Genomic DNA, 17,482 nt, shown 5'->3' with positions numbered 1-17,482 from the left:
TCGTTTAGCATTGGTTAATATAATCAATTTTTTTGTGTTGGAATTTTTTTAGCCTTGTTTGGTTTGGATTTTTTGACTCTTTTGAGAGAAAAAATGTAATGATTATGGTTTGGATGTGACATTTTATCTTATTAACTTACGTAATTTATTTAGACTTTCATGATTTTTTAGTCTCAAAATGAAAACCAAACAAGGGTTAAGATCTGCATTGCGGGAGTAGTATTCTAGTAGTTACTTCAAGAAGAAAACATAAATTATTAGCAATGTTTGGAAACATCTTGATTTATGTTCCTCTATTTTGGGTTGTTTGTCTATATTAACTTGAGGTCTAGGGCATCATTTTCAAGCACCCAGACATTGTGCAAAGAGTGGCTCAAAGATCCGCCTGATGAGCTTATCAGTGTCTCAATTTAAGTCATTGCAGATTTTTGACTCGACACATGAGCTTGTTTGGTGCAGCGTTAAATTAAAAAATTAATAATTAGAAAGTTAAAAGTAAAAGTACTCCTCTTTTAATTTTTAGATAAGTATTATTTTTAGTTTATTTAAATTATTTTTATTTAATAAATTGTAAACAGAAGTTACAATAAATAGTTTGATACAGACTTTTAGAATAAATAAAACATAAAAAATTATAAACAGATCAGGTAAATTATACCAAACAGCCTCAAAGCGCAAATAAGCTTTGAATATTCTGAAGCCATGTTTAATTTGCAAATAAGAGGTGGAATTTGATTAACTAATCTTAGGATAAAATAAATTTCAAATTGGCCCAGAATAACTAAACTTTGAGAGATTCTTTTATCTTATATATGCGGAATTATTTTGTTTTATTGGAATGTGGAATAATTTATCCCAAATATTATTTTCTACTCCAAATGACCAAAATGCCCTTCCCATAATTATTTGTTTGGAAAACTTATCACACAATCTAATTTGCGAATCAAACATGACAAACAAATATGAAGGGAGTTGAGATTTATTGATGAATAGCTAATATGATGGATTTCTAAAGTAGATTGCAAAAGTAACACATCACATTTAGAGGTCAAGGTTCGAATTTTCTTTCTTCTAGCAATAGCCTTCGATGTATCAATCAAAATAAAATAAAATAGAATAAAAGAAAAAACATACTAAGTACTTTCAAGGTTAATCATTAAACAACAAACTTTGATTTAACCAAAAAAAAATTCAAGAATTTTTTTTAAAACAACAAACAAAATGAAGAAGATTAGTTCTTCATAAATACAATCTACTAACAACTCCATCCAAACACACCCTTGGGCAATTGAATTCTTCTTGTAAATGCCCTTTTTACCTTCCATGGAAATCGTGCAAAAACAAAGGAGAACCAACTACTACTCCTGAATCATCACTCACATCAATAGCCAACTCTCCTTTATTGTTTTGTTTGCTTGATATTTGATTCAAAGCAATGAGTTCTTCATTATCATCATCTGCAATAGGATCAAGCTTTGATGATGCCTCTTGAAGCTGCAAAGCAAACTCCAAGTTCCACAACACATCTCCCATTGAAGGCCTATCAACACCATACTCTGCCAAGCACTTCTCTGCGGCTTCCACGTACTTGGTTAGCGATTCTGAGCTGACGCTTCCAACAAGACGAGGATCGACAATCTTCTCAACCAAGCCCTTTCTGTGTTGTTGTAATGCCCACTCAGCTAAATTCACTTGTTCCCTTGGCAATGAAGGGTCTAAGGCCGGCCTTGCACACAAAACCTCGAAAAGGACTACTCCAAATGAGTACACATCGGATTTCTCTGTCAACTGTTGCCTTCGAAAGTACTCTGGGTCTAGATAGCCAAAACTACCCTTCACCGCAGTGCTCACATGGGTTTGTTCTAATGATGGTCCAGCTTTAGATAACCCGAAATCAGAGACTTTGGCAACAAAATTCTCGTCTAGGAGTATGTTTGTTGTTTTGACATCGCGGTGGATTATGCCTTGGGCTGCACCGGTGTGGAGGTAGTGCAACCCACGAGCTGCACCAATGCAAATTTCAAGGCGTTGTCTCCATGGTAAGGAAGGTAGATCTGACTTGGAGCCATAGAGGTGGTCGCGAAGTGGGCCATTAGACATGTACTCGTATATGAGGATCATTTCTGACTGTTCATCGCAGTACCCAATGAGCGAAACGAGGTGGCGATGACGGAGCTTGGAAAGCATTTGAATCTCTGTTTGGAACTCGTTAATTCCTTGTGCTGAACTCGGGTTCCCACGCTTTATCGCAAGCGTTGTCCCATCGTCTAATTCCCCAATGTACACTTTCCCAAACCCTCCAACACCAATCACTGCATTTTCATCAAAATTTCTTGTCGCTTCCCGCAATTCACTGAAAGTGAAGAACCGGCCTAATCCAATTCCAGAAGACATGATACTAGAGTAGCTACTCTTGCTCTTGCAAGACAAGAAGCTACATTGGCTGGCATTGAGAGGAAGGAGCCACGACGAAAAGCTGCCCCACTTTTGATTCCAATCCCGAGGCCTCCTTCGCCACCGAGCCATGCCAAGTACAAGCAACAACATTGCTGTTACCCCCATTGCCAATCCAATCGCTGCAGCGATTTGAATTGAAGTCGGTCCTGACTTGGGACCTTTGAACACACCATTGGATGCAAACAACCCGTCTAGGCTTCCAGCCGAGTTGCTCATTTTCATGACCTCAAGGCCATTGAGAATAGCATTTGGGAGGCTTGATAGAGCGGTGGAAGCAGGGCCAACTTGAACCATGATGGACCCGTTGGCAATTGTGGAGGCGTTGATCACAAAATCTTTGTAGTAAGGGACTGCGAGGCCGGAGGTGAGGGTTGAGAGGTCGAGATTTGATACACCCAACATACCATTGACATAGACATTGAAGTAGAGTTCATTAAGGCCTAAACTCACAATGTCACAAAAATGCATTCTAATCAAGTAAGAAAAAGTTGGATCAACAGCTATGACCCAAGTGAGGTTGAAATTGGTGTTGGCCACACCAGAGTCCACCATCTCATCGGCTGTGGCATATACCCAATTCGGGGCAATCAAAGGCGTTGCCCCACCTTCCGGGTATTTGACAACATCAGGAGTAACAGACACAACTTTAGCCCCTTGTGAAAATGTCATGAATTGGCCATCATTTAGCCATGTCCTCCCCAACGTATCGTTTCCAGGAGTTATAACCGGTCCTCCCACATTCAACCGATGAGACACTTCAAGCGCGTAGTTTGACAAGCCATTGAAATCACCAACCGGGGAAATTGCAGACGCGGAATCTGAAATAAGGTTGTCAGGAGCAGAGACAAGCTCTATAGCGTTGATGAACGTGAATGAGTTCTTCATCGGGGAGAATTTGAGGGAGAATCCCGAAGAGGTGATGTTAATGAGGTATTCTTTGAATACCACTGTAGTGTTGTTTTTCACTGAAAACCTGTGTAAGAGCACAGTGGTGTCGGTGGTGACAGTGAAGATAGCGGTTGTGAGATTGTACGTCGGGTGTGGAAGTGGATAGAAGTAAAGGCGGAGCCAATGGCGGCCTTGTTTGAAGATGGGGAATCTATACATTGATTCATCATCAAAAATTCTTGCAGTAAGATATAAAGGAGAGATGGTGTTGGGAAGGGAATTGACAGAAGTTAGTATGTTTTCGTCGGTGGAGAGGAAAGAAGCCGATTGGGGATCAGATATGAAGGTTCGACCATCGTAGAGGAGGGTGTTTTCAGGTGAACCACAGTTGATGAGGTAGTTATCAGGTGGTGTGTATTTTGACATTGGAGGAGAGAAGGAAGAAACATCCCCTTGAGCAATGCAGGGGTTTATGGAGGTGAAGAAGACGAAACAGAGGAAAAGAGGGCGAAGGGAGCAGAGGAGTGCAGGGAGAGGGTTTGACACCCCATGTTTCTCCTCCTTGGCTCCCATTTTGTGTTGTGGTTATTGGCAAGTGTTAGTGGTGGTGTTGAGCTAGGCAGGGCGGTGGCAGCGGTGGAGGAGGTGGTGGTGGAGTAGACATTGTGGGTAAGCCATAAGCAACTCCTCCATGGGAGTAGAATGGGAAAGAGTTTGTTAAGGTAGTGATGTTTTTGTATGGAGAGAGAGAGAGAGAGAGAGAATGTTGGGGACATGTAAGGGGAAGGACGTGCAACCTCGTATGAAAGAGAGACGGTGATAAAAGTCTAATAATAAGACAGACTTTTTTCGGTGAGAAAAAATATTTTAAATTCAATTAGAGAGTAATGCATGTGTTAGACGAATATTACTAGATGCTCCAATGGAGTATTGTTTGCATGATATTTTCTATCAACGAAAAACTGTAACACATACTAAATAAATTATTCTTCATTTCCTAGTTACTTAACAAAGGTTAATAAATCATATTTCATCTGTAAAATTTTTAATTTTATTTAAAAAGTACCATAAAATAATATCACATGATAGTCTGAGACTCCGAGACAGGTGAATGATTGCCCTGTATATTCTTTAGGTGCTCAAAAGCTAATGTTGTTATATTGATTTAACTAACCAACCGAACAAGTCAAAGCCGCGTATCCAGCTGGGATGAGCTAGGGGGCCTTTACCCAGTGTAATTAGCAATGGACCCTCTTTCAAGAGGTTTTGCCCTCTATGGGTAGGGTAAGGTCATGTATCATTTCCTTATTCCATGATTTCATCCATATATCATGGGATATGGGACCCAGAAATGAATAATGTCTCTCTGATCCTGATCTGATGGATAGAATTAACTGGGTCTTAGTCAACATAAGAAGGAATATAAAAAATTCAAGTCATTCTTTGTAACATTACTTGGGCTTCCCTAATCTTGGACTTCTTCTAGGTTTGAGCTTTATGCCAACCAATTACATTTAATAATGTATTGTAACTTTGAAAATAATGTAGTTGGTGGTTAATGGTGGTGGTGGGTGCGGTGGCAACGTTGGTGATAAATTGGTGGTGGTGATAGTGCCAGAGACATCGATTGTGGTGTTGGTGATAAATTGGTGGTGGTGATAGTGGCAGAGACATCGATTGTGGTGTTGGCGGCGATGACGACAAAGGTAGAGGTGACATTAGCAAAACTATGGTATACATCGATATATTCAAAAAAACATTTTCCGACTTTTATTATTTTCAGAAACAGAAGATCACATATCCAAGACAGGGAGCTAAAGCAGAGGCAAAATTGTGGTGGTTCAAATTAATTCAATTTGGGTTTAATTTTTTTTTTACAATAAGAAATGAAGATCCACTATCTTTATCATGTGGATCAAAGAATATTGAATATAGCCTGTATATAAACTTAAAATATGCAATAAAATTTTTAGGTAATGAAATATGTTACACTTTATTTTATTGCACTCTATATCCTTGTTCTTCTGCTCCCATGTAAACCAGTGACCTGCCTATCCTCTGCAGGGGAAATTCCCACAAAAAGAAAAAAGGAAAAAGCAAAAAAGGTAAACTAATTAATAATTATTGCAAATGAGTTTTAAAAATTGTTTTCAGTTGAGGAAACAAATTGAATCATGACATATAGGAAACACAATGCGAGTATGCAACTGCAATTATCATCCCATGGTCAGATTTAAAAAACATGGACACGGACATAAACATAGACATGGGAACACATGACATGGCGATTCTTAAAAATTACTATACAAACACGGCAATGATTCAGTAAAACAAAAAATATTTTATTTTATTTGCTATACATATTTGATATGAATTTAAGGCAGAAAGATACAAGAGTTATCAATGTATATGTGATGAATTTTTTTTTAATTTTTTTTTTTTTTCACTTTCCTCCTTTTTGGTTTTCATGTATTTTACTTGGGACTCCAAATCATCTTACTAAAATTTATAGAAAAGAAACTTATAAAAATGTTTTAAGGCATGTCCAAAAACGGGACAAGTATCTGTGAAGTGTCCTCAAAGTGTCTTGGAAAAAAATAACAATTAAAAATATTGACATGTCATGTGGCATGTCTGAAACATGAACACAAGTGTCACCGGCATGTCGGTGTCCTATACGTGTTTGACACAGATATGGCACCCACTTTGAAGTGTCAGTGCTTCATAGGTCAGATTATTTGGATTAGTAACTCTAGTAAACGAATATGGTCAAAATTGTTAAAATCAGCCTAGCATGGAACAGGTAACATAGGATTTGTTACAAGGATCCAATAAATACCTCATTTGTATCTCTCATGCGAAGGAGTTGTAATCTTTCTGATGGCCTCCGGTTTGTTAGAGTAGCAAGCTGCAATCAAACATATACCGGACATGAGAATATAAAAACCATATTTCAGGTAGTAGAGAAAGTAAATTATAAATATGGATATACCCAAAAACTGTAGCGCTCAGGATCACGTGTTGTGGGCATCATTGATTCCGCTTTATCAAGTTCCAGAAGTCTAATTCTATCTGCACACAAATTCAAGACATAGTGTTGCATTAAGGAAAAGAGAGGTGAAAGTATCCTCTTGTTGCAAATAAGAATGGGATAAGAAAAAGATACCAAACATAATTGGAAAAAATTATTTTTAGTTTCAAATGAACATAAAGTAGGATCAACATAATGAACAAAAATAAGGGGGGGGGTTGGAGTAAGAAATTTTCCTTGGAGATGCAGAGAGTATACTCATGTAACATGTTTATGAAAAAAGAAAACTTACTACAACCAATTTTAGAGTAAAAAATTGTCTACCATTTCTATACATATATTATATATAATAGTATAGTACTTTTTCAATAAATCAATGTCTCTAGATGTGAAATAAAAGTTATGAAATATTTGTTTGCAAGATTTGAGAACTATAGGCCAATTTTCCAAAGAATTATCTTCACATGAAAAAGGTTTCTCAAAGAAACTTCTTTTTTATTTTTATAATTGGGTGTCTAGGCCAGCTTATGTGCAACTCAACTAATCTCATGACCCACGCAAAGTGCCCCCTCCAAAAGAAGTGTTAATCATAGTTGTTATTGTCATCAACTTGTATGTATTACATTGAGCATCCTAAAACCTAACTAGGAGTCATTTACTCAAAATTATGAAATGTTAAGATTGAGAATTTTGTCATGTAGGAAATACTTTTGTCATTACCATAAATTTAATTATGGAGAGAGTAATTACTAAAATTCTGGTAGTAGTTATCCCTGGATTTAAAGGGGGCAATTTTTTATTTGGAAATAACTACTAAAATTCTAGTAGTAGTTATCTTTGTATTTAAGGGAGTCTGCTTTTTTTATTTGGAAACTAGTAATTGTAAATTGTAATATATATAATACAGATGGAAGATCTGATTGACTATAATGTCTCATGAATAGCAAGTTGAGACCTTGGTGGTTCAATTGATATTAGAAAAGCAAAAAGAAACAAAACATTTTAAAGTAGACTCAGTTTATCATCCTTTTCTTCAATTTTTACCTCGTCGTTGTTCTGCTGCCTGTCGTGCCCTCCTCATCCATGATAGAGCAAGTCCAGATGCATTATTTGTCAATTCCTGTAACTGTGAGCTTCCAGAAATTAATCAAAGGTACCATTTAAACAAAATAAATAAATAAAAACAAAAAATTAAGGGGCGATCGATATCATTCAACTTCCACCTTCCACATTAGAATCTTTTTAGACAATGGCATTAAAAGGAATGAAACTTTTAATGGCAGGTTCAATGCTTTCAAAAGCTAAAGCATTTTGCAAGCCATTTAGACTCCCTAAAAAACATGGCATAACCCTCTTGAAACAGATGGCCTGCGCCTTTTGGTTGTTTAACTTTTATTTATGCATGCTTTCATAATATTATGTGTATATAATGTGTGAGAATAAAAAAAAAAGAAACAAAATAAAAGATAGAAAAATAATAATAAAACAAAACAGGTTTTAAAAACTCAACAGCATGCTAGAAAAGTTAACAAAGAAAAACACTAATATTCTATCATTTTTTTAATGCAAATTCCATCAATAACTAATTTTATTTTTAAATGGTAAATCGATTTGCACAAATAGGGATATTTTAATAAAATAAAACAAAACAATAAAAATAAAAAATAATAACTTCTTGTTGAATTCAAAAGTAACCAATGATTAATGTTGGTCACTCGAAAATTAAAGAAAAAAAAATCTAAAAACTCAGTCATGACATGTAGGTTTCATGAACCGACGGAAAGAAAACCACAAAAGCTGCACCTAGCGTCCCAGCTTGGCTTTAGTTATATGCTCAATAAAACCCTTGCTTGGTTTTGTAAGCCTTGAGGCATTTTAGAACCATCTTAACTTCAGGAAAGCCTTAAAAAAGTCCTACAGATTAATATGCCTTTAGCATTTCCATTGATCTTTAATAAATCAAATGAAAGATGTAATCCAAAATTGCAGTAACACTTACATCTGCTTTCTCTCTTGTTCCTTCTGATGGATATATATCATGTATCCATTCAATTTCAGCCACTCGATACCTTCATATATCATGGGGGACCAAAACAAAAGGCCAAATTTATAAATCAGACAAATGAATCAAATGTCAATTATATGAAGAGCAACCATAACATATATTTGACACTAAGTGGTGATTAAACTAACCCATCTTGATTCCAAGTACGTAGGATGCGGAATCTCCTGCAGCTTTCAAGCTGCATGACATTGAACCCTTGTTAGACAATCAAAGTTGATAAATGTACAAACTACAAAATGAAACTTGAAAAAAATAAAAAATAAAAACTTGGCAAATGAAGTGTCCCTGGAGTGTCTCTCCTATCATAAATGCTATGTTTGGATCATGAATTTTGTCCATGCCAAGTGAAATTACATTTACATATTCATTTTTATGGGTAACTAAACCTTAAAAAAAAAGAAAAAAAAGAAAGATTTTTTTGATAAATATCTATTCATTTTTTTCTCATTTTCCTATCCAACCAAAAAAGAGAGAAATAGATTCTTCACTTCGTTCTCTTTTCCTATCTTTTCCCTTTCCTTCTTCCCCCCCCCCCCCCCCTCCACAAATCCAAGATCCAAAAACAGCCTAAATGTCTAAGTGCCACCTTAATGCATGATGCATCTAAGTATTTTTACATAGCCCTCCAAACTTCTAAGAATTTCACTTAAGTTTTATAGTTTTTGTGGATATTATGACACAAAATAGTATTTGGCTCCCTTAAATTCTAAGAAATTTGACCTGGCTCCCTAATTTTTCAAATTTCACTTAGGCCCTAAAAACTATTTCGGGAGTATTTATGACAATATATTTTGGCCTCAAAGTCTAAGAAAATATCTTAGCAAAATTTCTAGGTTCATCACTAATCATTCATTACAAATCCAACCTCTTAAGACAATGATATTGAAGTCCTTTCCATTAATAATTGTTGACCGGAATGCTTGAGTGAGCAACTTAAAACATACATAGCTCAATTAATTTGGACAGTAACTGAAAAGGTTTGAAGAAAAAGTAAAAATTTCATAATGTGATGTTTTTCAATATTTAGCTTTACAAAACTATCTATTAGCCTAGGAAAAACGTACTTCTACTACCAACTGAATGAATAATCACACTGCATAAACCTATTAGAAGCAGTTTCCCAACCTGAATATGCGCATTTTGTATAGATGTGTATATTGAAATGATGCTTCGCCTTCGTTTGACATGCCAAGCTTTTTGACTTTTGGGCTTTTTTAGCCACAAAAAAACAAAATAAATTTTTTAGCCCAATAAGACAAAACATCGCATCCAAACCATAATCATTTCATTTTTTATCTCACAAAAGTCAAAAAAGCCAAAACTCTATCCCAAACAAGACTTTTTAGCCCTAGGCTAAAATAGTCAAAAAGTCAAAAGGCCAACCCCCATCCCAAATGAACCCTTCTTTGGTTCACCATGACCATTTTTGGATTTGCAATAAATGAAGTATCAATTTAATTTACTAAAACACCACCTCCAAAGTTTACTGGAACTACTATTCCCTAGTTTTTCTTAATCATAAAAAAGAACAGTTAAACCACATGCAAATGCTCAACAAGCAAAGTGGTATTTTCTCTCTATATAAGAAACAAAAGCATGCTTCAACCTAAGAGAATACTTTGTTTTTGTTACACTAGATTTCTCCACGTCAACAAGCATCAAAAAAGGTCCTTTTAATGTCTAGAGATTGGAGAGCAGTGTGTGAGATGTAGTTTTTGTTTTAAACTTTCGTTGGTGGACTTCTTGTCCTCCGTCGACATTTTGTATCTTTCTTTTCCTATTCTAAATAAATATCTTGCTGCCAATAAAAAAATTTAAAAAATTAAAAAAAAAAAAAACAAACAAACAAACTGAAGGAATTCTTTGTTTTTGTTACACTAGGTTTCTCCAACTCATTTTTGAGTAGAAACAAATTCCCATCAATGCGCACTACACCCGTAAACCACATGCGAACAGTAAGTGCATGAAGAGTAACCTGAGACTTGTAGTTCCTAAGCCACTGACTATGTGGACTCGACTAACAGTGTGAACTCTAAAACTCACAGCACGGAGGCATTTCTGGATATAAGAATTTAACAGGAAGTCTGCATTCCCACTAACAGACAAAATAAAACAAGAGACTTCAAAAAGTAACGTCATGTGTGATGGCTTGTTGAGAATTGAAAAGATGTAAAGAAGATAATAACCACGTTCAAACACAAAGTTATCCACCACCAAGAAGCTCCTTCCCCTTATGTAAAAAAAAATTGGAGGGCTCTTCAATTATAAAGGAGGAAAAAAAGACAGGACGTTCCAATTAGGATAGACAAGAAACACAAGATTTTCAAAACAGCAGCAAAGAGATTCAGGCTTTGTCGCAGGTAGGATAAAACATTGTGTGAGGCAGGGAAGCAAAGGGATAACAAGGGATATAAGCATTAAGATGTGTTGATATTTCACCTCTAGAAAGAAACGTCCATCTGGAAGTGGCTCACACCTGTAGGAAAGAACAGAAAATTACTCATTGGATATAAAAGAATGAAATGTAATTAAAAAATAAAAATTAATACTGATTCTGTAAAGCAATAACACCTACTCAGTAATCTCCACTTCACAAGCAACATCAGCTACGGATCCTGTTGTAGGATCAGTGATAACCTACATCATTAATAGACAGACCAAAGCCAGTAATAGTGAGGGAATGCAGGACCATCCAATATACCTTAAAGAAGAAATGGGAAAGAAAGGACCAGTCACAAAAATCTACCATTCCCATACGGTGATTCCCTTCCATTATTCTCCTAACCTGTCATCAAAGTATTTAAGAAAATAAAAATAATGATACATAAAATGAGACTACTATTTTCTATATCACAAAGTCAAAGAAATATAAATTATGTGAAACATAAATTAACCGAGTCTGAGACATTCCAGTTATCACCAATTGTTGGGAGAGAATGTAGGAAGTGCAGACGGTGGATCATGTATGAACATCCAACCAAAGGCATCTTGGGGATTGGAAATAGTTTAACGGGGTGACCATCACAGTTCAAGCTACTTATGGTTGGTGTACAACCTATGGAGTTCTTAGCCAAATAAAAACCAAGAAACAAAGGACACCTGGTTCATTACCTCTAGTGCAATCTTAGACAGAGCAAGGAGGATATGAAGTACTGTTGGGTAGAAAATGGCTCCAATGAGGGTGGCTCATATCTGGGGTAATAAAAACAGCCTCAAGCAAGAAAGCTCAAATAGAAGGTGGAAAAGACTTGGCTTTGTTTAACATGGAAAAAAAATACTAATGTTTGGTTCTTTGATTTTTGAAGGGAAAGAAAAAGGAAAAAGGAAAAACGAAAAAGGAAAAAGGAAAAAGGAAAAAGGACAAAAAGAAAAAAGAAAATAAAAATGAAATGACAGAACCCAAATTTCTCTCTTTTGTTTGGTTGGGCTGGAAAAATGAGAAGAAAATGAATAGGCATTTCTTTGAACTCAAATAGAAGGTGGAAAAGACTTGGCTTTGTTTAACATGGAAAAAAAATACTAATGTTTGGTTCTTTGATTTTTGAAGGGAAAGAAAAAGGAAAAAGGAAAAAGGAAAAAGGAAAAAGGAAAAAGGACAAAAAGAAAAAAGAAAATAAAAATGAAATGACAGAACCCAAATTTCTCTCTTTTGTTTGGTTGGGCTGGAAAAATGAGAAGAAAATGAATAGGCATTTCTTTGAAATCCATTTTTTCATTTGGTTACCCATTGAAAAATGAATGAGCACAAATAATATCATTTTCATTTCCCTTTTCTTTTCGTTCCCACATCAAATACAAGATCCAAACATAAGGAAATCTCGTTTGCCAAGTGGCAATTCTGGTGTGAGTTGACCTGGTTGCTTTAGATTTCACTCAGTATTAGATAACAGACTAGAACATAAGTTTTATGCTTCACCACAGAGAGTAATTTTGTGTCATGTTACTGCTTAACTATAACCAATGTGTACAGTAAGACTGCAAGTTACGCTGAAACCCATGTTGCTCAAGTTCAGTAAACCAATACATAGCAGCCAAATGTGTGAGAAAGAGCAATCAATTGACCAGCTCACCATAAGTCTATAGCGTGGTTCAAATATATTGAGGTGAAACTTCTGGCATGGTAGGACAACATCCATGACAAAAAGAGGCATCAAATCAGCACCAGAGTTTGTCAAACTATCATACTCCAACTTCCTTTCAGCATATTCCTCAGGAAAGTTCTTTTCTATTATGTTGTTTAGCGTGACACTGTCGAAGCCCAGCAAGTGTTATACAATAGACAACATGAAGAAGATTGAAGGTAATGAAATATTAACAAGAAAATAGGCCAAAGAGTAAGGTTAGAATGTACAACCCAAATTAACTCAAATAAAATCATGAAGACTTAATTCCAACTACCTTGGATCGGCTACATGGATCCAAATCTCCAGTCAGCCTTCCCAAAATTATTTCAGTAATCTCATGTGCCTTTCCATCTATTTTATGTTTCTTCCTATGGTCAAATTAAAATATGGACGAATGAGGTTCTACTGACTAAAATTTTATCATGTGGGATAAATGACTCCTACCGAATCAACTACACATGCTAAATGCAAAAAGCATGCGGAGAACAGCAAAGCTGTCTCTTATGTCACATTGCTTAGGCAAGTGTTCCAATTAAGCATGAATTAAATTAACTAACCTGATTGCACATGTTCTGGGACTAATAAACAGAACTGTTCGGCACAGTGGACATCTGTTACCTAGCATTATTTATTCAAGGGTCAGAATGAAAAGGTTGACATAATAATTTCAATAAATATATATGAATATATGTGAACACACATATATAAATATAACTGCATACCTCTATCCATTGCTTGAAACAGGCATGAGCGGCAAAAGGAATGTCCACAAGGAGTTGTAACAGGTTCATATAGTAACTTCAGGCAAAGAGTGCAATCAAAGTCATCAGTGCGCTCAGCTTTCTTTTGGCCTCTCCTCCCAATTGTGCTGGCAGTTGTTCTCTCCAAAACCTTAAGAGGGATGCTACAGATCACCAGAAACAAACACCATAAAAAATTATTATGTGGAACACTAAATGTCCAATGGATGGTAAAAGAAGTAAAAACACAGACTTAATTTTCAATATGAAAAACATGGGAGAACCCAATTACACACTAGACTATTACCTCATAGGATCAACCTGAAGACCTGAAAGAATGACATCCCGGGCCAGCTCATATCTTTCTAACTGTCAATTCATATAAAGCTGGTATTAGTTATGAAAGATAATATCCACCCAGCAAGTATCTTATAAACTACTCCATCCCATTGGGTGCCTCACTTTCTACTTTTGAAGTACCGTCTTAGTTGGAAAATTCAAAACTTCTAATCAACTATAAATTCTATCTCAATTCCCAGTTATTAAAAAAAATGCAATCTCAATTCCTGAAAAAAGTTAATGTGACGGTAATTTTGGAAATCTTCTATGATTCTTGACTTCCCTTAAACTGTATGCGAGGTCAATTACGACACATAAAATGGGATGGAAAAAAGTATCTGTTAATCACGAAACTTAGAACTTCTTTGGCAGAACATAAGAATCAAACAAACAACTGATTGAAAGTAATGAAAAAATTCCAGATTGTTTGTGTAACATCTACTGCAGGCATGCCTGATAAATCTTTCGTAAGATTTAGTTAATTTTTTTTACTCAGGTTTAGTTTTATTTGATGTTCGTAGCTTGGATCAATTTATGTTATTGGATATTTAGAAATAAAATACCTTTATGTGTCCACATGTCCTTTAGACACATACCCACACCCGACTCTCATACGGACCATACCCAAGTCCGTGTAACACAGGTCAAGAGTGTTGTTCACTTCCCTAAAAGGCACTGCATCTTATGATGATTCTCACCACAAAGAAATTGGACCCTATAAACAAAATACGCTACGATATAAATTACTCAGCACCTTCTTTCAAAATGAGCCAGCTTTTACTTTCAGTATTTTAATATGATACAGAATTCCATGCAACAAAAAACTTGAGCACCTTCTTTACCCAACCAGTCAGCTTTTGCTATGGACTTCTACACGAGTACAGCTGGAGGCAATGCAGCCTGCAAACAAAGCCCCATTCTTTTTTTCTTGATCAGCAAAAGTTAGTAGTTAGTTGTTAGATTATCACCTCCTCTCCTTGCAAGCACTTAAGTTTTGCCCCTTAACATACTGTGTGCAAATAAAGTCCTATATGAGTTTAAGAAACAGATTTCATGAAGCAATCTGTTGAATTTGCTCTGGAAAGGGAAGAAGTCAAAGTACAATCCCTTGGTTGGGTTATTTGGTTCAGAAGGATTTTAGACATCATGATGTTTAAAATCTTAACTGCCGAAAGCTTTGCATGCTTGCATAGATCAACCTCTAGAAATGTGGGATTTAAAATACAATATGGTGCTCTTACCAAAATGAGTGCATTGGCCTTCAAAATGTGTGACTTTATTGAATCACTTCGAAAGTTCATCACCTTCTCAGCATCCTTTAAAGCAAGCTGAAATGATGATTAAATGCATTTTAATAATGAGTGCAATAGTCATGATATGGGGAGGAAAAATCAATTTTTCACAAAAAAAATCAACAAGACATACTTCAGCATGTGTTGTAGGATCCAGTCCACTCAATGGGTTGTGTTCAGAAGCTAATGGAGATCTGTGTTTCAGAAATTGACAAATCCTAGTTGAAGTTCAAAACCAAAAAATTGTTATCAGTACACAAATCTATTACAATAGTAAAAAGTTCCATAATTAAGATTCATCTGAATTATGTCAGTGGAACAAAAACTAATAATGGAAACATAATCATGAAACAACATTTAACCTGAGATAAGCTGCACATCGGTTGCTGAGAATGACAGGATCACTCGGTTTAATATTATTAGCTCTTGAGTAACAATTGATTGCCTACACAAGAAATCGATAGATTTCAGTGAGATAAGAAAATTTGATACGTAAAAAAAATATATATATATGTATTTATGGATCTTGGATCAGTTATTCATAAAGATGGAGGCATTGAGGATGATGTGGCCCATAGAATTAGAGCGGGATGGATGAAATGGAGGAGTGTATTTTTAGGGGTGTCGTGTAATCATAAAACTTCTATTAAGTTGAAGGAAAAATTTCATGGGACTATTATGGAATTACCTCTTAAAAGAATAAACATCACAAAAAATTGTTGCCAGCTCCACTTCCTACCCCTATAAGACCCTCAAATCACCACATCCCTGACCATAGTCAGCACATCAAAGAACATTATGTTACTACAAACCTCATCATTCATTCCAAAGATTTGGAAATGAAAACAAAAGGCATAGAGACAGAGGCTCCAAAACCAACAACCCTCAAACGTCAATATCACTAGTTTGCTTGTCAGTTCACACATGACCATCATACTTCCCAAATTCATTTTTGAGGATTCTTTGAAACACATCACAAGATTATTCATTCTGCACAGTAATTTGGCTGCGACTACTGAATTACAAGTCTGCTCTTGAATTACCATTTTTTTCAAGTACAATTCAAAGAAACCACAAATACGCCCAAAAACGTAACTCAAACTGGAGCAGAGGGAGAGAAGACTTCACCTCTTCGAAGCGATTCTCTCGGAATGCTTGGTTCCCCATCTGCATGAGATCAGAAACATGACAAAATCGTTCCAACGACATTGACGAGTCTCCTTCGCTAGTCTGCGCATTTCAATTCATATTCTCCCAATCAAAATAAAGTTTTTAATAAAACTTTTGATTTCGTTAATACAGCTACATTTTCTCAGCAACCAAACAAAGGAAAGAAAGTTGGAGAGAAAAACTCACCCCGGCGAACTCTTCGACATCTTCGAGTCCTTCCAAGCTCAATCCCGATGATGAAGACTCGCTTATCATTTAGTGAGAGAGAGAGAGAGAGAGAGAGAGAGAGTGAATCGACTAAGAAGAAGAAGAAGAAGAGAGAGTGAATAGAGGATGAGAATGGAAGAGAAGGAGGCTAAATGGAGAGAGAAGGCTCGTTTTCGTCCCTGTATCCTTCATTGCATACACGGACCATATTCGTCTACGTGTTCTCTCTCTCTCTCTGTATCCAATACTTTTCTCTCTCTTAAAGCTTTTTTCCAAGCGCCAGTTCTCTATCTCTATATGGCGTTTTTACTGTTTGAGAGCTTTCGATCTCAGCCTCATGCCCGATTTTACGGTGGTCTTGCAAGGAAGTTTAGCCGAAGAGTGTCCGCCCCCTTATATGGAAAATGTTTGATACCTTAAAATTTTGTGACTTAAATGGTTTAAATTTGTTAAAACGATATCATTTTACATTTAAAATTTGTCAAACAATATCGTTTTGACAGATTTAAGCCATTTAAGCCACAAAATTTTGAGATACCTAACATTGCCGTCCTTACATATATCTAGCGATTGTCTCCGCGTAGCTTACTGTAGTCCAAAGTTTATTTAAAGTCCGTTTGAGAAGAACTAAAGTGGGTTTTTTTGGCTATTTTAGTCACAAAAGATAAAATAGATTATCTTAGCCATAAAAAATAAAACATCACATCCAACCCATAATCATTACACTCTTCTCTCACAAAAAAAAGTCAAAAAGTCCTTCTCAAACTAAGCTTTTTAGCCCAGGCTAAAATGGCAAAAAAAATCAAAAAGTTAAAAAGCCAACCCACTTCCCAAACGAAGACTTATTTAATTTTTTTTTATTTAAAAAATTGTAGAATCAGCTTCCTACCTAGCATCTCAACTAACTTAGATTTTATTTGAGAAGTTTATTATTTTAATTGGTTATGACTATTTTAATTTGGCTAAAATAATTGTATTTGGGAGGTTGATTAGCTTTTTTTAGTTGATTTAATAATTGTGACAGAAAAAATAAAATGATTATGGATTGAATATGACATTTTAATATATTGACTATTTTAATTTATTTTGTCTTTCAGTAAACTATTTTAACGCAACTCTCTTCCCTAACAAGACCTTAGATACTCTAAAGTTAACAATCGGACAAACTT

General features: G+C 35.6%; 1 protein-coding gene across 1 annotated transcript; it reads right to left on the bottom strand.

Moving 5' to 3' along the window:
• Positions 1 to 1,174: 1,174 nt before the first annotated feature.
• LOC114269964 (putative receptor-like protein kinase At5g61350) lies at positions 1,175 to 16,705 on the bottom strand. Its single transcript, XM_082908522.1, has 19 exons — positions 16,293 to 16,705; positions 16,065 to 16,166; positions 15,299 to 15,381; positions 15,070 to 15,154; positions 14,886 to 14,972; positions 13,613 to 13,674; positions 13,288 to 13,469; positions 13,123 to 13,183; positions 12,512 to 12,689; positions 11,188 to 11,226; positions 11,017 to 11,078; positions 10,881 to 10,917; positions 8,570 to 8,619; positions 8,376 to 8,445; positions 7,421 to 7,502; positions 6,338 to 6,417; positions 6,185 to 6,253; positions 5,353 to 5,403; positions 1,175 to 3,924 (listed from the first exon to the last, which is right to left on the bottom strand). The coding sequence occupies exons 1-19, from the start codon at positions 16,359 to 16,361 to the stop codon at positions 1,315 to 1,317; spliced, it is 4,059 nt and encodes a 1,352-aa protein (XP_082764648.1). The 5' UTR covers positions 16,362 to 16,705; the 3' UTR covers positions 1,175 to 1,314.
• Between the last annotated feature and the right edge of the window lie 777 nt (positions 16,706 to 17,482).

Source organism: Camellia sinensis, chromosome 15, assembly GCF_055761805.1.
Source record: "Camellia sinensis isolate YWXY chromosome 15, ASM5576180v1, whole genome shotgun sequence".
Lineage (NCBI taxonomy): Eukaryota > Viridiplantae > Streptophyta > Magnoliopsida > Ericales > Theaceae > Camellia > Camellia sinensis.
This window is presented reverse-complemented; position numbering and strand designations above follow the sequence as displayed.